Source organism: Syngnathoides biaculeatus, chromosome 14, assembly GCF_019802595.1.
Source record: "Syngnathoides biaculeatus isolate LvHL_M chromosome 14, ASM1980259v1, whole genome shotgun sequence".
Classification (NCBI taxonomy): Eukaryota; Metazoa; Chordata; class Actinopteri; order Syngnathiformes; family Syngnathidae; genus Syngnathoides; species Syngnathoides biaculeatus.
In genome coordinates, this window is record NC_084653.1 from 24,343,685 (window position 1) to 24,360,319 (window position 16,635).

The following is a 16,635-nucleotide window of genomic DNA, read 5'->3' on the forward strand; positions in this document are numbered from 1 at the left end:
CGCGCTGCAGCACTTGGGAATTCGAGAACAAATAACTTTTTTTTTTTGCCGATAAGTGCGAGTCGACAGAAGAATTATGGATTCGTTCGCACCGAACGACACGTCGGCGGTGTGCGCGGGGGCGCGCGCTCTCGTGGCGCAGGACGGGAGCGCGGACCCGTCCAACCGGAGCTGCGGCAACGTCTCAGCGGCGCTCGCACCGCGAGGCGTGCGGCCAAAGGGTGAGAAAACACCGCTTGGTTTATTTTCAAGAAAAAAAAAAAAATATGCGCTTTTAAATTAAATCATTTTGGTGCGCGAACTTGATCACAAACTCAGTTTAAAATCATTCACACTTGCAACATTCATTCCAGGGGTGCCAAACAAATGTTTGTCGAGGGCCACGTTGTGATTCTGGTTTCCCTCAGAGGGCTGTTATGACTGTGAAACCATATATTTTTTAAAATCTCCTCATCATATTTACATCAATTTATGAAGTAGTTTTGGAATCATAAATCAAGCGTAATGGGTTTTCCAACTGTTGTTCATGTTTGATAACGCAAAACCCAACATTATCATGTATGGTATATGACAATAGTAATTTTGGTAGAGATTTTCCCAAGAAAATCCTTGGCGGTCCACGTAAAATCGCGTGGTGGGCCAGATCCGGCGCCCCCGGGACTTGATTTTGACACCTGTGATCAGTCTACCACAACATCCTTGCACTGTGGAATGAGACCCAACAAAAGAACCGCTCGTCAGAATCAATTTCGACTGACACGATGACCGAAAGATTAGCTTCAAATGTTTATTATCATATTTTGGCTACCTCACATGAGTCCAAATATTTAAAAAGTGGCTTTTTTATATGACACACTAAACATAGTGATCAATCAAAACGGTCCAGTGTTGCCTTTAAAAAGCAGAATATTTACCATTCTGAAAGAAATACATACAGTCAAATGTTTCTTCCCCAAATGAATTGTTAGTGATGTATAAATTAATAGATTTATGCCAGCTATCTTTCAAAAAAAAAGAAGATACATTTTACATTAAGAATTCAACCAGTCAAGACGCTGCCCCAAATGGGCCGTCCAGTACATGCGCACAAGTGCGATGGCGAAGAACCGTAGCCCCACACGGTCTCAAAGAAGTCGATATCGTGCAATACACAATATCATTATTCTGCAGCCCCAAATGTGGCTGCTGGGCCGCGTGAGGCTTAGGAGCGCAAATGAAACCTGGCTGCTGACGGGGATTTAGCGGGCCAGCTGACCTGACATCTGGACAGTGACGTGGCCCCCGCGCCTCGTGCATGCTGGGGTTCGGCGCCCTTTTCTTAACGGGGTTCAGTTCAGGTTCCCGATGACACCACAGAATAAGTGCCAATGTACACAATATCAGATCGGTCCTTAAATATACTTCTTACAGTATCTATGTGATTTGATATTATATATTATATTATTATATTTTGTCAAATCAAATGAGCGACGAGGGCCACGTTTACAAACCCCACTACTAAAAGTATGTTTGATGGAAGACTCACGACAGACAAAAATTGTAACTCTGCAACGCCAATTTTATCCACGTCTTTAATTGGCACCTCGTTAATTGTTTTCTGATGAAGTGCTTGACAATATATTAATAAATACCAGATGTTTTTGGGTGATTGTCTAAAATTTTGGCGAGTATTAAACTCTAACACAGTAGATTGATTTAGTTGAACAGCTAAACTGAAACACACTTGATATATCAACTTCAGGCTCAAGGCTCAGTTCTAAGTACTCCTTTGGTTTTCCCGTGGCTATATTTAGCTCCCTCGTATGGAAACATGGAATTTGCTTCCAGTTTTCTATGGGTGATGTGTCTCTTTAAAAGAGAGCAACAGATATTTTATCTGTTTTAGTTGTGATGTCATCAAGATAAGAGTTGATAGTTTTTGGTGATCCAGCTGGGAACGGCATGCCAGATCTGGGCTGCTCAGTCTAGGTGTCAAATTGGATTGGGATCTAAAATTTGTTTTTATCACTTGAAGCCACCTGGCCCAAGTTAAGCGAAATCTTTCATGGCGGCACTTGGAAAAATCAGTCCAAGCTATTGGACCTCCGTACTGGGCTTCTTTCTTCTATTAATCGCCTGCAGATGGTATGAATAGCCGGTGCACGTCTGGTGAAAACCTTCTGTCGGGTCTTCTGGTTTACTGTCCTTTGACTGTGCCAAAAAGAAGCTGAGAGTGGCGCTGCCCTTTGCTGTTGCCGCTCCAAAATTTTTTTAAAATCGCTTCTTGCATGCATCTCTTTTCCTCGCCCTTTGCCATCCACTGAGATGCTGAGTTTCGTATCCCCCCCCCCCTCACACTGATTTTATGGATGCTTTCGTGTCTGACGTCTTTAAATTGAAAGTATTAACCTGCGTTTGAGTTTGACATGAACTTGGTGTTATTTTTTTCTCTATCATTTTAGTGCAGTATACGTATAATCATAACATAATCATGCATTTTTTTCCATGACTGTATAAAAATGCACGGTCAGTTTTTTTTCCTTGACTCTCTGATAGAAATCACACTAAATCTTTGTTTTAGTTCAATCAGGATTACAAAAATTATTTGTATTTGCGACATAGCAGAATAGTGAGGATTTTTCGCTACACAAATATATACATTTCAAAGGCAATATAGTCATTTGAAGTGTGTAACTCATAAAATTGGCTAGGACTGGATTGTTTTGAATGGTGCAAGTGCTTCATAGCCTGCTCACCCTGTTATTTGAACTTTTAGGATAAATCGACTCTGCTCACATTGACCTATCGTGAAAGTGCCTATAAAAATAGAGTTACCGTAATTCCCGGCCTACAGATCGCACCCAGTTATAAGCCTTACCCAGTATGTTTATAAAGGAAATACCATTTGGTACATACATACGGCGCAGCTTTGTGAAAGCCGCAAGTGCCTTACATTGAAACACGAGATATTTACAAAGAAAGATGGTACACAGAGAGTTTAACGCTAGCGCCACTGCCACGCTAATACCGCGCTAACAGGGTCAGTTAAAAAAAAAAAAAAAAAAAACATACCGGCAAAAATCACCGAGACACGGCAGTAACATGTTGGCGCAGCGCTAACAGGGCCGGACCGGTAAAAGTCACTTCCTCGGCACATATATTCCACTGGTCTCACTCTTCTCTTTTCCGCTTGAGTGCCCCCTTGCGGCTGTTAGAAAAAAATGGACAAATTAAAATTAGCCACATCACCGCATAAACCGCAGGGTTGAAAGCGTGTGAAAAAAGTCGGGATTTATAGGTCGGAAATTATTGTAATTGTCTCCGGGAATAGTCCCCCCCCCCCCTTTCTGACAGACATCTCTCTTAATGGCTGTCGCTTAATTGGGGGTGTGTACCTAATATTACTGCATATCCAGAAGAATATGTAACAAGATTCAAAGACAGTCAGCTTCCTCTCTGGCACGATGCTGTGCCCGCATAAGAGAAATCGAGAAAATATCAGCCCGCCAAAAACAGCCGCCAGCTACACTGCGCCCACACTCGGCCCTCAAATGACGCCCCTACCGACCGACGACCATTAACCTCTCACTCCGCCTCTTGTCTTGGTCCATTAAACACTTGGTCTGCATTTATGGAGCTTACCGAGGCGAGGTGCAGTCAAGATTACTATGCTGGTGCACGTGCTTCATCTCCAGATCTGGGGCGGCATGCATACCATCACCAACAGGGATGTCATGGACTACATTTAAAAATAAGATCTTTTGTGTTTTGTTTTGTTTTTTTTAAATGAGGGCATATAATGGGTCAAGGTGTAACGTGCGATAACACGGTGGTTGAATAAAGGTGCTGTACTTGAGCAAGCTGATATTTCGGTTGCTGTATTTAGCCCACCTGAGAGTCAGAATAATGCTTTTGAGGAAAACGGGTGGTGGTGGTGGTGGGGGTGGGGGGTGGGGGGTGGGTGGGGGGGGTGCAGGTGCTTTGAAGGCACACAGCCAACTGACACAATGAACATCATTTCACACTCCGCCAGTCATGCAGACACCGATTGAAGTGGCTTGGCCGGATCGCTCTCTTGTCGAGTGCAGACGAGTGAGAAGGTGTTTAGCGAGTCAGTGAAAATGTTGATGAGCTACCCGGGATGAGGGCTGATTGCAATTCATCACGCATCAACAGGAGGGCATTACCTGGGCGATGAGGATGGGGGAACTAAATGATGTGCAGAAAAAAAGAAAAAACAACTCACTTTCACACCACTGACTGCAAAAAAAAAAAAAAAAAAAAAGATGAAAAAACCCTCAATTGGAATTGTGTGACTATCACTTGTGGATGTTTTTGAGACTCGATACAAGCTGGATACAACAACAGACCCAGGGATGAAAAATTTCGAGCGGTTGTTGTTACAGTAAGAATTGGATTTCAAGGGCGGCACGGTGGTGCAGCTGGAAAGGTTTGGCTTCACAGTTAAGGTCCCGGGTTCGATCCCGGCCCCGCCTGTGTGGAGTTTGCATCTTCTCCCCGTGCCTGTGTGGGTTTTCTCCGGGATAAGGGATAAGGGGATAAGCTCCAGCACTCCCGCAAGCGGCTAAGAAAATGGATGAATGGATACTGGATTTCAATGAAATATGCTTTGTTTCATGTGCTGGGATCAAGATGGAGGGCGCTAGCACCCCTAGGCAGTTTTGATTTTTTTTTTTTTTATATATCTAGTCATCTCACAAAACATTTATTCAAACAAAAGTTTTAAAGCGTCAAATACTTTTTTTTTTAAATTAAAATGAGGATAATTGGGAACAAATTGACCAATTAATTTGATTGTTTTAATTGAGTGCCACCACTATTAACCGTCAAGAATGCATTCACACAATAATCATAAAATTGTATTGCTTTCATAACGTCTTACATTATAATTTAGGTTGTGGTTGCTGTTGTTTATAATGTCAAAAATTACGTAGTTGGAGCTCTTTAGATTGTCCGAGATAAACTGTTATTTCTATGAGAACGACGACAAAAGTGCCATTGTTTAAAAGTGGGAGAGGTTTCCAGCAGCCTCCGTGAAATAACTGTTGTGGATCGCAGTTGAGCTTAGTGACACAGCTGAGGTGACATTTACAGCGCCGGATAAGACACCGGCGGTGACATTTACCGATACCTCGGCCTTACAGGACCAAGGGCGGGTTCGCTTTTCCCTGATAGGCGCGGTGACACGGGAGCCAATTGGAATAGAAAGTGTCGTGCCGCATACATATTAGAAAAGCGGGGAGAGAGCAAGTCATAGTCCATAAAATGTCAGATTTGTTGAATGAGAAAAGCAGATTGAAATGTTAAATATTCATGGACGGATGAACTATTATGAACCGAGCCGGCAGTTAACAGCGGGTCCCAAAAAAAGCCCCCGCCGACGATTAATCTTAGTTTAGATCATGAAAAAAGAAGAGATGTAGTTGAATGTTTTTTCTAGTGACGGGTCATCCATAAATAAAGCTGAAGGCCAAAAATCAAATATCCGTCGTCTTCACCGCTTATCCTATTCTGAGTAGGTCACTCGTGGCCAATCCCAAATGACCTCGTGCAAGAGGTGGGGGACACCAATCAATCACAGGGAAACAGATTAATATTGCTTGAATGGGAAAAAATAGTTTTAATGTAGGGCTGGAAGCTTTGATGCCAGTCAGAATTATAATATTCTTCAGAGTATTGTCCCATCTATCCACGTTGTGTAGTACTCGTCCTCAATACGATGCGGATTTGCCAACTGTGAGGCATGTACAAAGATGAGATCTCGGTACTTCGTCTTCTTTTCCTTTCGGCTTGTCCCGATTAGGGGTTACCACAGCGTGTCATCTTTTTCCACCTAAGCCGACCTCGTGCATCTTCCTCTGTACCACCCACAGTCTTCATATCCTCCCTCACCACATCAATCAACCTTTTCTTTGGTCTTTCTCTCGCTCTTTTGTCTGGCAGCTCCATCCTCAGCACCCTTCTACCAACATCCTCACTCTCTCGAATCTGGACATGTCCAAACCATCGAAGTCTGCTCTCTCTCACCTTGTTTCCAAAACATCCCAGCTCATTTCTAACCCTAACCCAACCTGCTCACTCCAAGCGAGAACCTCAGCATCTTCATTTCTGCCACCCCCAGTTCTGCTTCCCGTTGTCTCTTCAGAGCCACCGTCTGTAATCCGTAGATCATGGTCCCTAGGGGAATCCAGTCTAACCTCATCTGTCAGCCTATCCATTACTCCCGCAAACAGGAAGGGGCTCAGAGCAGATCCCTGATGCAGTCCCACCTCCACCTTAAATTCTTCAGACACACCTATGGCACTTCTCACCACTGTTTTGCTGTCCTCATACATGTCCTGTACTATTCTAACTATTCGATACGTGCCACTTTATAGTTCTGGAAATTGTTTATCTACTTCGTATGAACTGAGCGATTTCTGTGGCATACTGTGGCGACATACAGTGACCGGCAAAAGAATTAAACGCTTTCCCACTAGATGGCAGACGGTACTTGTGCATACTTATCTTCATTTTGTGAGTTTATTGAGACCAGCTCATCATTACATTTTATAGTAGAATATATCCATCTATCCATTTTTTTGGCGCTTATCCTCACGAAAGTCACGGGGAGCGCCGGAGCCGACCCCGCCCGTCGACGGGCAGGAGGCGGTGAACTGGTTGCCAGCCAATCGCAGGGCACAATCACACCTAGGGGCAATTTAGAGTGTCCAATTCATGTCGCATGCTTTTGGGATGTGGGAGGAAACCGAAGTGCCCGGAGAAAACCCACGCAGGCACGGGGGAGAACATGCAAACGCCACACAGGCGGTGCCGGGATCAAACCCGGGACCTCAGAACTGCGAGGCCAACGCCTTCCAGCTATGCACCGGAACTCGATATGGACTGGGAAACACTGCACTTGCCCGCCACGTTGACAAATGATTAAGAGGGTGGTGTGAGTGAATCTAAATATTTACCAGACACTTCAGTCAGTACACAATCTGATGTGTTTATAAATTTTACATTACAAGGAAATATTCCGAGTATTTTGGTTCAATTTACCGACAGCGCTGTTATTCACCAATGAAAAACACAACCACAATAACGGCCATTAATTGTGTGCAAGCGCCATCTCTTTGCTGGAACTGCAGTAACCGTATTATATGCTTGACAAATGCTGACCCAGAAAAAAAAAAAAAAAAAAAAAAAAAAAAAAAAGACAAGTGAACACAATGTACTTGCAATTAAGGCATGTACTGCGTGCCTCGAGTGAACAGCATTTGGAGAATAAAAGTCAAACATGGGTTTCACGCCAACATCATTACGATTTCAACATCTTTGCTCTTGTCGTCCGTTATTATATTTAGTAACGAACTCCCACCCAAAACAGAAAAAAAAAATATGCCTGTGAATCCCGCAGATAAAAAAAATTTGTGATTCATTCTACCATCTTTAAGCAGAGAAGCAATTAAGAATTTCCTCTGCCACCTTTTAATGTAAATGTGCTGAAAGAGTTATCAAGACGGGGACGCTAATTGGCTTCGATTAGGCGGAAGCTCGACCGGGCAGAATCTTCTGTTCAGTGTGGTGTTGACGGAACCTGCCGGAGGAACGAACATCTTTTCAATCCAATCACCCGCCTGCACATTTTTCATACCGCTCGGGCACACGGAAAATAAAAGACGGCCAATCGGTGCCGTTTTCCAACCAGGCTTTGGGACAGAACCCTTAAATTTTCCCCAGCACGTAATTATTAAGCGAGGCTGCTTTATACGCTCACTGGGCAGAATATTATTGAATAATGCGATGAAATATAAATTATTCGAGGTCGGTTCATTGATTGTTACGCCCGTTCCGAGTACCGGTGAAAATTCACTTTCTGAGCATTGACAAACGGGAGCTCGTGCTATTATCCCACCCCTTTCAATTTTTTAATAGGTTGAATTTTTGATTCAGTCCTTTTACTGGATCTCATTAGATGAGATTAGAAATGGAAAGTGAATAAAAAAAAGGAGTCAAATCCTGGAGGATGGGGAGGGGGGGGGAGGTTGAACAAGGTGCGATAACGGAGCCTCATGATGAACATTTCTCAAAATCTGTATTGTGACGTTTGATCGTTCAACTTGTAATTTCGAAACCGGCCCCTGTGAGCTGGAGGCAGTCGACGTTTTCTCACGCTGAGGCGTTCTCACAGCTTGACCCGGACCCGGATGCCTTTTTGATAAGCGAGCCGCGCGAGCCGCCCGAGCTTCCCGCGCCATCAGCGCATTTCACCTACGATTTGCATCCCATGTGGCCCGGAGAAGAAAACGTTGCCATTATTCATTAGTCAATATTCTTTGTGTGTACGCGCTGCTGCTGCTGCTGCTGCCCTCAAGGAACAATTTGGAGAGGACAAATCAGTACCTGGGAATAAATCGATGTGGGTCAAATTACCCGTCAATCTCGACGAACACAACATCCTTGTTGAGTGAGTCAACTTTTGCAAAAACGTGTTTTATTTCCCCTTTTTAATAAACCGTGCCGGAGAGAGTCGGGAATAATTAAAAAAAAAAATCAATCATAGAAGACGGATATGTAGAAGTTTCCGTATAAATGGTTTAAAAGCTTGACAGACAAAAAGGAAAAAAAGTTTTTTCTTTCTTTTCTTTCTGGGTATGAGGGCGCAAGTACTCTTGGTTGCACATAGTGCTTTAAATGTTGTCGCTTGGCCCCCGTGTCACTGCAGACGGGGGCACTCGGGCGCCTCTAAGCCCCGCAAAGTTGCCGCGGTTGGGAACCTTCTGGAGAAACAATATTGCATGCAAGCTGGTGGGGGGTGATCAGAACCGTGAGCGTGGACGACATGTACGTGACCCGCTGAAGCCGCAAATGGCGGAGGGCCGTCGAGACGCTCCACTTGCATGGGCTGACACAAGGGGAAGATTAATGTGAGTGGGATTGTTCAAACTGCTTTAAAATATGGGTAAATAATTGTTAAAATTATGTGGCACGACTTTATGGACTTCGCCTATGGGGGCGGGGGTTTCGAAAACAAGATTGTTGGTGTTAACGTATCATATTTGTATAAATGAACGATCCTAACTTTTGCCTGAAGACACCAGCCATAAAAACACAGGAGGACATATATTTATTAACAAATGTCGTACCGTATTTTCCACACCACATTATAAGGCGCACCTCCAAATGAATTCATATTTTAAAACATTTTCCATATATAAGGCGCACCGGATTATAAGGCTCACAGTCAGCTTTTGAGAGAAAATTAAAGGGTTTTAGGTGCGCCTTATAGTGCGGAAAATACGGGACTTCACTTCGTGTCATCTCTTTTATTAGATTCTCCAACTAATTCAATCTTAGGTTGTGATTCAAATGCAGCTGGCAATTATTAGAGCATCTATCAAACAGGAGGAGACTAAATTATGAAATATTATGTTAGTTAATGAGCATATACCAAAGTTTTTATGAATTGTGTTAGGAAGAAGCACGCACATAATATTAGTATATAAGAAAAGGATGTCAATGAGCAAATAAGTGTGTCATAACATAACATACCTGCTTATGATTGCATTCATCATCCTTACGTTTAACAACCCGCAAGGATTTTCCCCCACTCTAAACACCATACCTGGCATTTTTCTCGCGTTTTAGACGACGACCACACGCTGAGGATTCTGCTCTACTCCCTCATCTTCTTCCTGAGCGTGTTCGGGAACCTTCTGATCATCGTGGTGCTGACGGTCAACAAGCGCATGCGCACCGTCACCAACACCTTCCTGCTGTCGCTGGCCATCAGCGACCTGATGATGGCCGTGTTCTGCATGCCGTTCACGCTCATTCCCAGCATCCTCAAGGACTTCATCTTTGGCGCCATCATGTGCAAGATTGTGTCCTACCTCATGGGTGAGAAGAGTCAGGAAAAGATGGCTAAAAAAAAAAACACGCACACACCATATTGTACACTCCCTGATATTGTTGAAGAAATGAACTCAATTCTCTCAGGTTTTGCGGTTTGTGCGTCTCAATGATTTGAGGAGGTGAGTCGTCTTTTATGGACACAATTTCTAGGCGCAGAGGGTGTCCGGTTTGGTGGCCTCAGCATCGCATCTCTGCTCTTTGCAGATGATGTGGTTCTGTTGGCTTCATCAAGCCGTGATTTCCAACTCTCACTGGAGCGGTTCACAGGCGTTTGTGAAGCGGCTGGGATGAGAATCGGCACACCTCCAAATCTGAGACCATGGTCCTCAGTCAGAAAATGGTGGCGTGTCCTCTCCAGGTCGGGGATGAGATCCTTCCCCAAGTGGAGGAATTAAAGTATTTTGGGGTCTTGTTCACGAGTGAGGGAAGAATGGAGCGGGAGATCAACAGACGGATCGGTGCAGCCTCTGCAGTGATGCGTACTTTGTATCGCTCCATTTTGGTAAAGAGGGAGCTAAGTCGAAAGGCAAATCTCTCAATTTACCAGTCGATCTACGTTCCTACCCCCACCTGTGGGCACGAGCTGTGGGTCGTGACCGAAAGAACGAGATCCCGGATACAAGCGGCCGGAATGAGTTTCCTCCGCAGGGTGTCCGGGCTCTCCCTTAGAGAACGGGTGAGAAGCTCGGTCATCCGGGAGGGGCTCAGTGTCGAGCCGCTGCTCCTTCGCATTGAGAGGAGCCAGATGAGGTGGCTGGGGCATCTGATTCGGATCCCTGGTGAGGTGTTCCGGGCACGTCCCACCGGAAAGAAACCCCAGGGACCACCCAGGACACGCTGGAGTCGACTGTCTCTCGGCTGGCCTCGGAACACCTTGGGTTCCCTCTGGAAGAGCTGGAAGAAGTGGCCGGGTAAAGGGAAGTCTGGGTATTCCTGCTGAAGCTACCTCCCCCGCGACCCGATCCAAAGAAGCAGTAGAGAATGGATGGATGGAGTCGTTTTCCACAAGTCACATGTACCAAACATGTCTGAGGTGATGGTAAAATCTAGGATAAAATACATTTTCCTTAGCAAGAGTCATGGCTGTGTCATTCCAGCGTGACAATGACACTGAACACACAGTCGGGGCAACAAGAAAAAGTACATCGAGCTCATGGAATGGTCTTCTCAGTCTCATCCCACTAGAAAACCGTTGGCGGGAGCAGAACTGTATTTAAAGATCTGTAACCTTGATGTTTTTATTCCAAATTCAGCAGGGAATGAAATCACTATTTCCCCCACTCTATATATGAAATAGAACTGTGGACACACGCATTGCTTTTTTGCTTTTGATACGTATCGCAAGATTGTGCCGCTGCGAAGGCGAGTGGAACATAAAGTCCCGACGGAAGCGAGTTTCCTGCGGGAGAGTCGGGTCCGGCGGCGCACTTCACCCGACCGACTCACGAGCCCAAACAAACACTTACAGTTCGCATTTGGAAGACTCGTGAATAAGAGAGAGGTAAAGAGTAATTTCCCGTCTGGCCTTGTCAGGGAGGGACAAGGCAGATGGGATCAGCGTCTGAGGCCAAGATGATTTCCTCTTCCACAGATACACATCCTCTCCACCTCGCATATGTTTTTGTAAACACCCCCGACGCGTCGCGTGGTTTTGTTCTCCCTCGGATAGCAGATGTGGCTGATAAGGTTTCGTGTTCCGGCAGGTATATCGGTCAGCATCTCGACGTTCAGCCTGGTTGCCATAGCAATCGAGCGCTACAGCGCCATCTGTAACCCGCTGAAGTCCCGCGTTTGGCAGACCCGTTCCCACGCTTACCGGGTAATTGCCGCCACGTGGCTGATGGCGATCGTCATCATGATCCCGTACCCTGTCGTCAGTCACTTGGACTCCTTTCCGAGCCCCGGCAACACCACCGCCCACCAGTGTCGTCGCAAGTGGCGCCACGCCTTGGCTGAGCAGTCCTGGTGAGTCCGGCTGCAATTTCGGCAAAACTTTTTTCTCGTTGCATATGAAGCGTTTGTAAAACGTATGCTAGTAAAAACGTGTGTCAGTAACAACATAATGAGGAAACTACGTTTGTAAGTAACTACGGAACATAAGAGGATGCGTATTGTGTTCATAAACAGTATGTACACAAATACATAAGTCCAAAAATCATTTTAGATGTCATGAAGTTCATAAATGTTAGTGTAAGCAGTAGCATTATGTAAGTAAGATCATTCATATTTTAGAATGTCACCAAAAAAACTGAAAGAAAAAGATGATTTGCAATGGTAATTTGTAGTCTGTACATTAAATAGCAGTGAAAATTTCATTTTATTAGTTACATATCTTGCTGGTGAATACAAATGGATCTTTTTGAAATAAAAGCAAGAAGGCAGTCATGACTGCAAAATATTTGAAAGCCCAAAAGTAGACGTCAGACAGAAAAGCAACAAGAATTTTAAACTGAAGGTCCTGTGGTTGTAAAATGGACCCGGGTACTTATTCCATTTCACAAGGAGAAGAAAAAAACGGGTCAGTATTATGCTTTCATTTTGCAGCAGATAACATTTTTATCAATATGGTTCGGCAGTGCCTTCAAAAATGTATTCGCCCACCGGAGCGCAAATGTTCTACGGTCACACATCAGTCAGCGTCACATCCAATCCAATCGTCACCTCCGCGACTTGAGCGCGACCGTATAACGCACGCGGCAACGAACACTTTGGCGGGTGCCTGCGTGTCGAGCCGTCGCCTCGCGGCGCTGTGAACTCTCAGGTGTATGTGTGAAAATTGCATTGACCCCCCCTTTCCCTCCCTCCCGTGTCCTCAAGGTACGTTTTGTTGCTGCTTTTGCTGTTTGCCATTCCTGGGGTGGTGATGAGTGTGGCCTACGGCCTCATCTCCAGGGAGCTTTACCGAGGGATCCAGTTTGAGATGGGACACAAAAAAGACTCGACAGGTGAGGACGCGACCGTCACTTGTAATTTATTTCCCCTCAAGGCAATTTGGCTGACGAGCAAATGATTGAACGTGTCTTAACTTGCAGTGTGACGCTGAAAAAAGCTGCAACACCACTGCCAAGTATGACCCCTATAACCTGAAAATGCTACCAAAAAAATGTGCGTTGTTAATAATCTTCCCTCGAATTTTTGACATTTCTGAGCAAACACACTAAGGCCGTGACCGCCCCCTTTTGACCACTTTGAGCAACATCAGACGTACGCACTACGGTCAATCAGTGTCATCCATTGAAGTTACATAGCTCATTGAAAGGTTCAGATTACATTCCCATCAGAACATTTTTAAGAATAATTTTGAGTTTTTGCAAACTTACACTGAAAATGTCAACATACAAAAAAAAAATAAAATACAATACAAATACATACCAACCCAACTATTAACTATAAATTTGAAAAGTCGCTTCCAACTTTGTTTCATTTTTTGTTTTTAACCCACATTGATATCCCCGTCTGTTTTTCTTGGTGTAAAACTGAATTATTGCTTGCAGAATATCTGATGAATGATGCTCCCAAACAGTTTTAGGGTTAATGTTATGTTGCATCCTATATTTAAAATCTAGAATTAGTTTTTTTTGGCAATGTATCGTCTGTGGTTGCATCCTCAGTCAGGCTGTGCCAAGGTGGAATTTTAACATTATACACCTTCTCATCCTGCACTTTCTACTTTGGCTTCAAACCAGACCTTTTTTACTCCAAAAAATCTCCATTATTATTATAATTCACATACCCCAGTGTTTGTAATTATGAGTGTACCCCTTTAAAATGGAGGGGGGTGGTGTCAGGTAAACTAGGAAGTAGAATGTGTGGCCTGGTGTGGCCGAGCAGCAGCTCTTTGTGAGAGGCAGTGTGCTGCCGTATTTAAAAAAAAAAAAAAAAAAAAAAAAAAAAGAGGTTAGGCTGTAAGTTCACTGCGCTGGATCTCTTTTCCTCTGCGCTGAGCGTGTGCGACAAGTGCGCAAATGCGCAGTTGCGCAGCTTAGAGGGAAAGTTGGTCGTCACAATTAGCAGTGGAGAAAGTCAGGTGGAAGTTGCCGACGGCAAAACTGACCTGGGAGATAATCCGTTTTAGTCGGCAGTCTACGGCACAGCTAATCGTCAATAATAACAGAAGATTGTCTTGTCCGGAAGTCGGAAACAACAAGCGCTAAAACTCAACGCTTCCAGTTATCCAAGAGATGTATGTAACTATGACTTTACAACTGCATAGGCATAATTTAGTGATGAAGTATGGCGCATTCGCACTTCTGAGTATAGAAAAATCATATTTGTAACTACACCGCGAGCCTTCCATTTCTTGATGGCTATCATACTACGTTGCCTTTTTGCCCTTCCTGTGGCGAAATCGCAAAAACTACAAAATAAAGAAAATAAGAAAATGAAGAAAACAGAGGCAATTTTGTGTTGATATAGATCACACACTGGCTGCAGACTTTCAGATATCTTTTTAATACGTGGTTATTTTTAGTCAGTTGGACGCAATTGCGACCAACAACCAGAATAATAAACAGATTGTTACACGAGTACCTCGGGGACCGCGCAAAATGATCTTCGGAAAGCCCCGGATGCTTTTATTTTGGATCTCATTTTTTCAGCAATCTCTCGCATGATTTTTTCAGAGATGAATCCAATTGTGACTGTAATGATTTCATTAGCGACATCACCGTTACGTGGCGTGGGTGATGAGGTAGTATGTGGAACGGTCGGTGTACTTACAAGGGGGTCTGGGACTGAAAGCAGACAAGGAGAGGATGTCGGAGGATGGAATTGGCTGGCAGCTGCCGGCATGGACGTCGCCATCTGCTTGGCCTCGTGTGGAAAAAAAAAAAAAAAACTTGTCTGAAAAAGAGATGAACGCATATTTAAAAAATGACAAAAAAGTGGAAATCCCATAAAAGGGATAAAAGGTTCCCAGGAGATTTTATAGGGCATTAATGGAACATGTGGCAAATTTAATCATCCATTAAGTATAGTCGGTCTACTTTTATGGAAGTAAATGTGGGGCCTCCAAAGGCGCAAACGCCCTAAAGCGTTTAACTGGAAAACAATGTCTTGAGTAACATTCTTGCATCATTCACAGGTGGACGCAGAGAATAACTGTAATTTCCCGTAATTTACTGTAATATTTCGACGTTTATCACACGCTTTCAATCCTGCGGTTTATGCGGTGATGCGACTTATTTGTGCATTTTGTCCTAATGGCCGCAAAGGGGCCCTCGAGCGGAAAAGGTAAGAGTAAGACCGGTGGAATATATGTGCAGAGGAAGTGACTTTTACCAGTCCGGCCCTGTTAGCGCTGCGCTAGCGTGTTACTGCCGTGTCTCAGTGACTTTTACCGGTATGTTTTTTTTTCAAACCGGCCTTGTTAGCACGGCGCTAGCATTAGGGCGGCACTACCGTTAGCGTTAAACTCTCTGTGTATCGTCTTTCTTAAATAAATATCTCTTGTTGCAATATGGGTTTCAATGTGGGCACTTGCGGTTTTTACACAGTTGCGGCGTACCAAATGGGTTCGGATAACTTGGTTGGAAACTCCCTTAATCTCCTTTTTCAGGTTGGTCTTTTCTCCCTGATATTTCTCGTCAATATGTGACATGCAAATCATCTTTTCTCTGGTTGGATCACTCATCTTACCCAAATTTAAATAAGCTTGTCTCTGACTGATGTCTCACGATCATTGTGAAGCACATTGCAGCAAACGTCGGACTGTCAGCCCAAGACTAGGCGACGTCTTGTTGGCGCCCGTTTGGCGTGCCTTGTTTGTGATGTTCCGCTTTTCTGCCCTTTATTCTTTTTGGCTACATGTTATTTATCTTATCTTACAATAACATCTGCTTGGTAAAATCCATTTTGTTCCCACAGTTGCAGTAAGGTTCAAGGTCAGATTTTGTTTACTACAATTCTGTCCAAATCCCCCCCAAAACAGAAAATGGAAGGGTGAACGACGAGCAATAACAATACATTTTTGATCGTATTATCAATGGCGTGCAGCAACCATAAAAGCCACAGATTAAAGTAAAGTTGTGAGACGTTCCACAATCTCCAATCAAATATTTCATGAAACAAAAATTCATCATTTCCACCATCAGAGATCGTTAACAGAACTGCACTTCACTACAAATTAATCTCAACATTTTCCATCCGAGCGTTGTGGTATGAAAATAAAAATAGTCAAAATGCTGAAGGGCAGTGCACAATTTTAGTCTTGTCTAGTGGTCTTAGTCACTGGCAAAAATAATCAAATATGTTTTCGCGCTGAGGAGCCGTGCTGGTAACCAGGGCAACTGTAGGCAGAGGTTGTAGAATGAAAGAATGGAGACATTCCAAACATTTGCATTATTGCGTTATGACCGAGAAATGAAATAATGGCCGCTTATTTGGGAGCTCGGAATAAAAATGTGGTTGTTTGGTGTTGTAGGAAAACAGGACCGGCTGTCAATGATGAGCTTATAGTTCCGCCGGTGTGGTGCTGCTGAATTATTTGATTATTTGCCCCTTTTGGTTATGTTTGTCTCTATTCTTCGCCTCACATCTGATTATTGCTTCTGCCTGTTTCCCGTCAGCTCTGCGCTCACTCCACCTGCGTGTCGTCGACTCTTGAAATCCCAACGTTCGTCCGTCCTTTTTCTGTGCTCCTTATCGTGTTCTGAGGACGATGAATGAAAGTCAGTTATGTGAAGCGCTTCACTAAAGAATGTCCAGAGTACAGTGCAAAACCAAACGGAATGCTTT

General features: G+C 44.1%; 1 protein-coding gene and 1 long non-coding RNA gene across 3 annotated transcripts in view; one reads left to right on the top strand and one right to left on the bottom strand.

The window, feature by feature from the left end:
- cckbrb (cholecystokinin B receptor b) overlaps positions 1-16,635 on the top strand; it is a 17,518-nt gene continuing 883 nt past the window's right edge. The window contains exons 1-4 of the mRNA XM_061842408.1: positions 1-221; positions 9,634-9,885; positions 11,604-11,865; positions 12,718-12,845. Of these exons, the coding sequence (XP_061698392.1) occupies positions 77-221; positions 9,634-9,885; positions 11,604-11,865; positions 12,718-12,845 (787 nt within the window). The 5' untranslated portion in view covers positions 1-76. The remainder of the gene's footprint in view (positions 222-9,633; positions 9,886-11,603; positions 11,866-12,717; positions 12,846-16,635) is intronic.
- Positions 15,268-16,635, bottom strand: part of LOC133512617 (uncharacterized) — a 21,716-nt gene continuing 20,348 nt past the window's right edge. For both annotated transcript variants that reach the window (XR_009798225.1, XR_009798223.1), the window contains one exon: positions 15,268-16,549. This is a non-coding gene — a long non-coding RNA (uncharacterized LOC133512617). The remainder of the gene's footprint in view (positions 16,550-16,635) is intronic.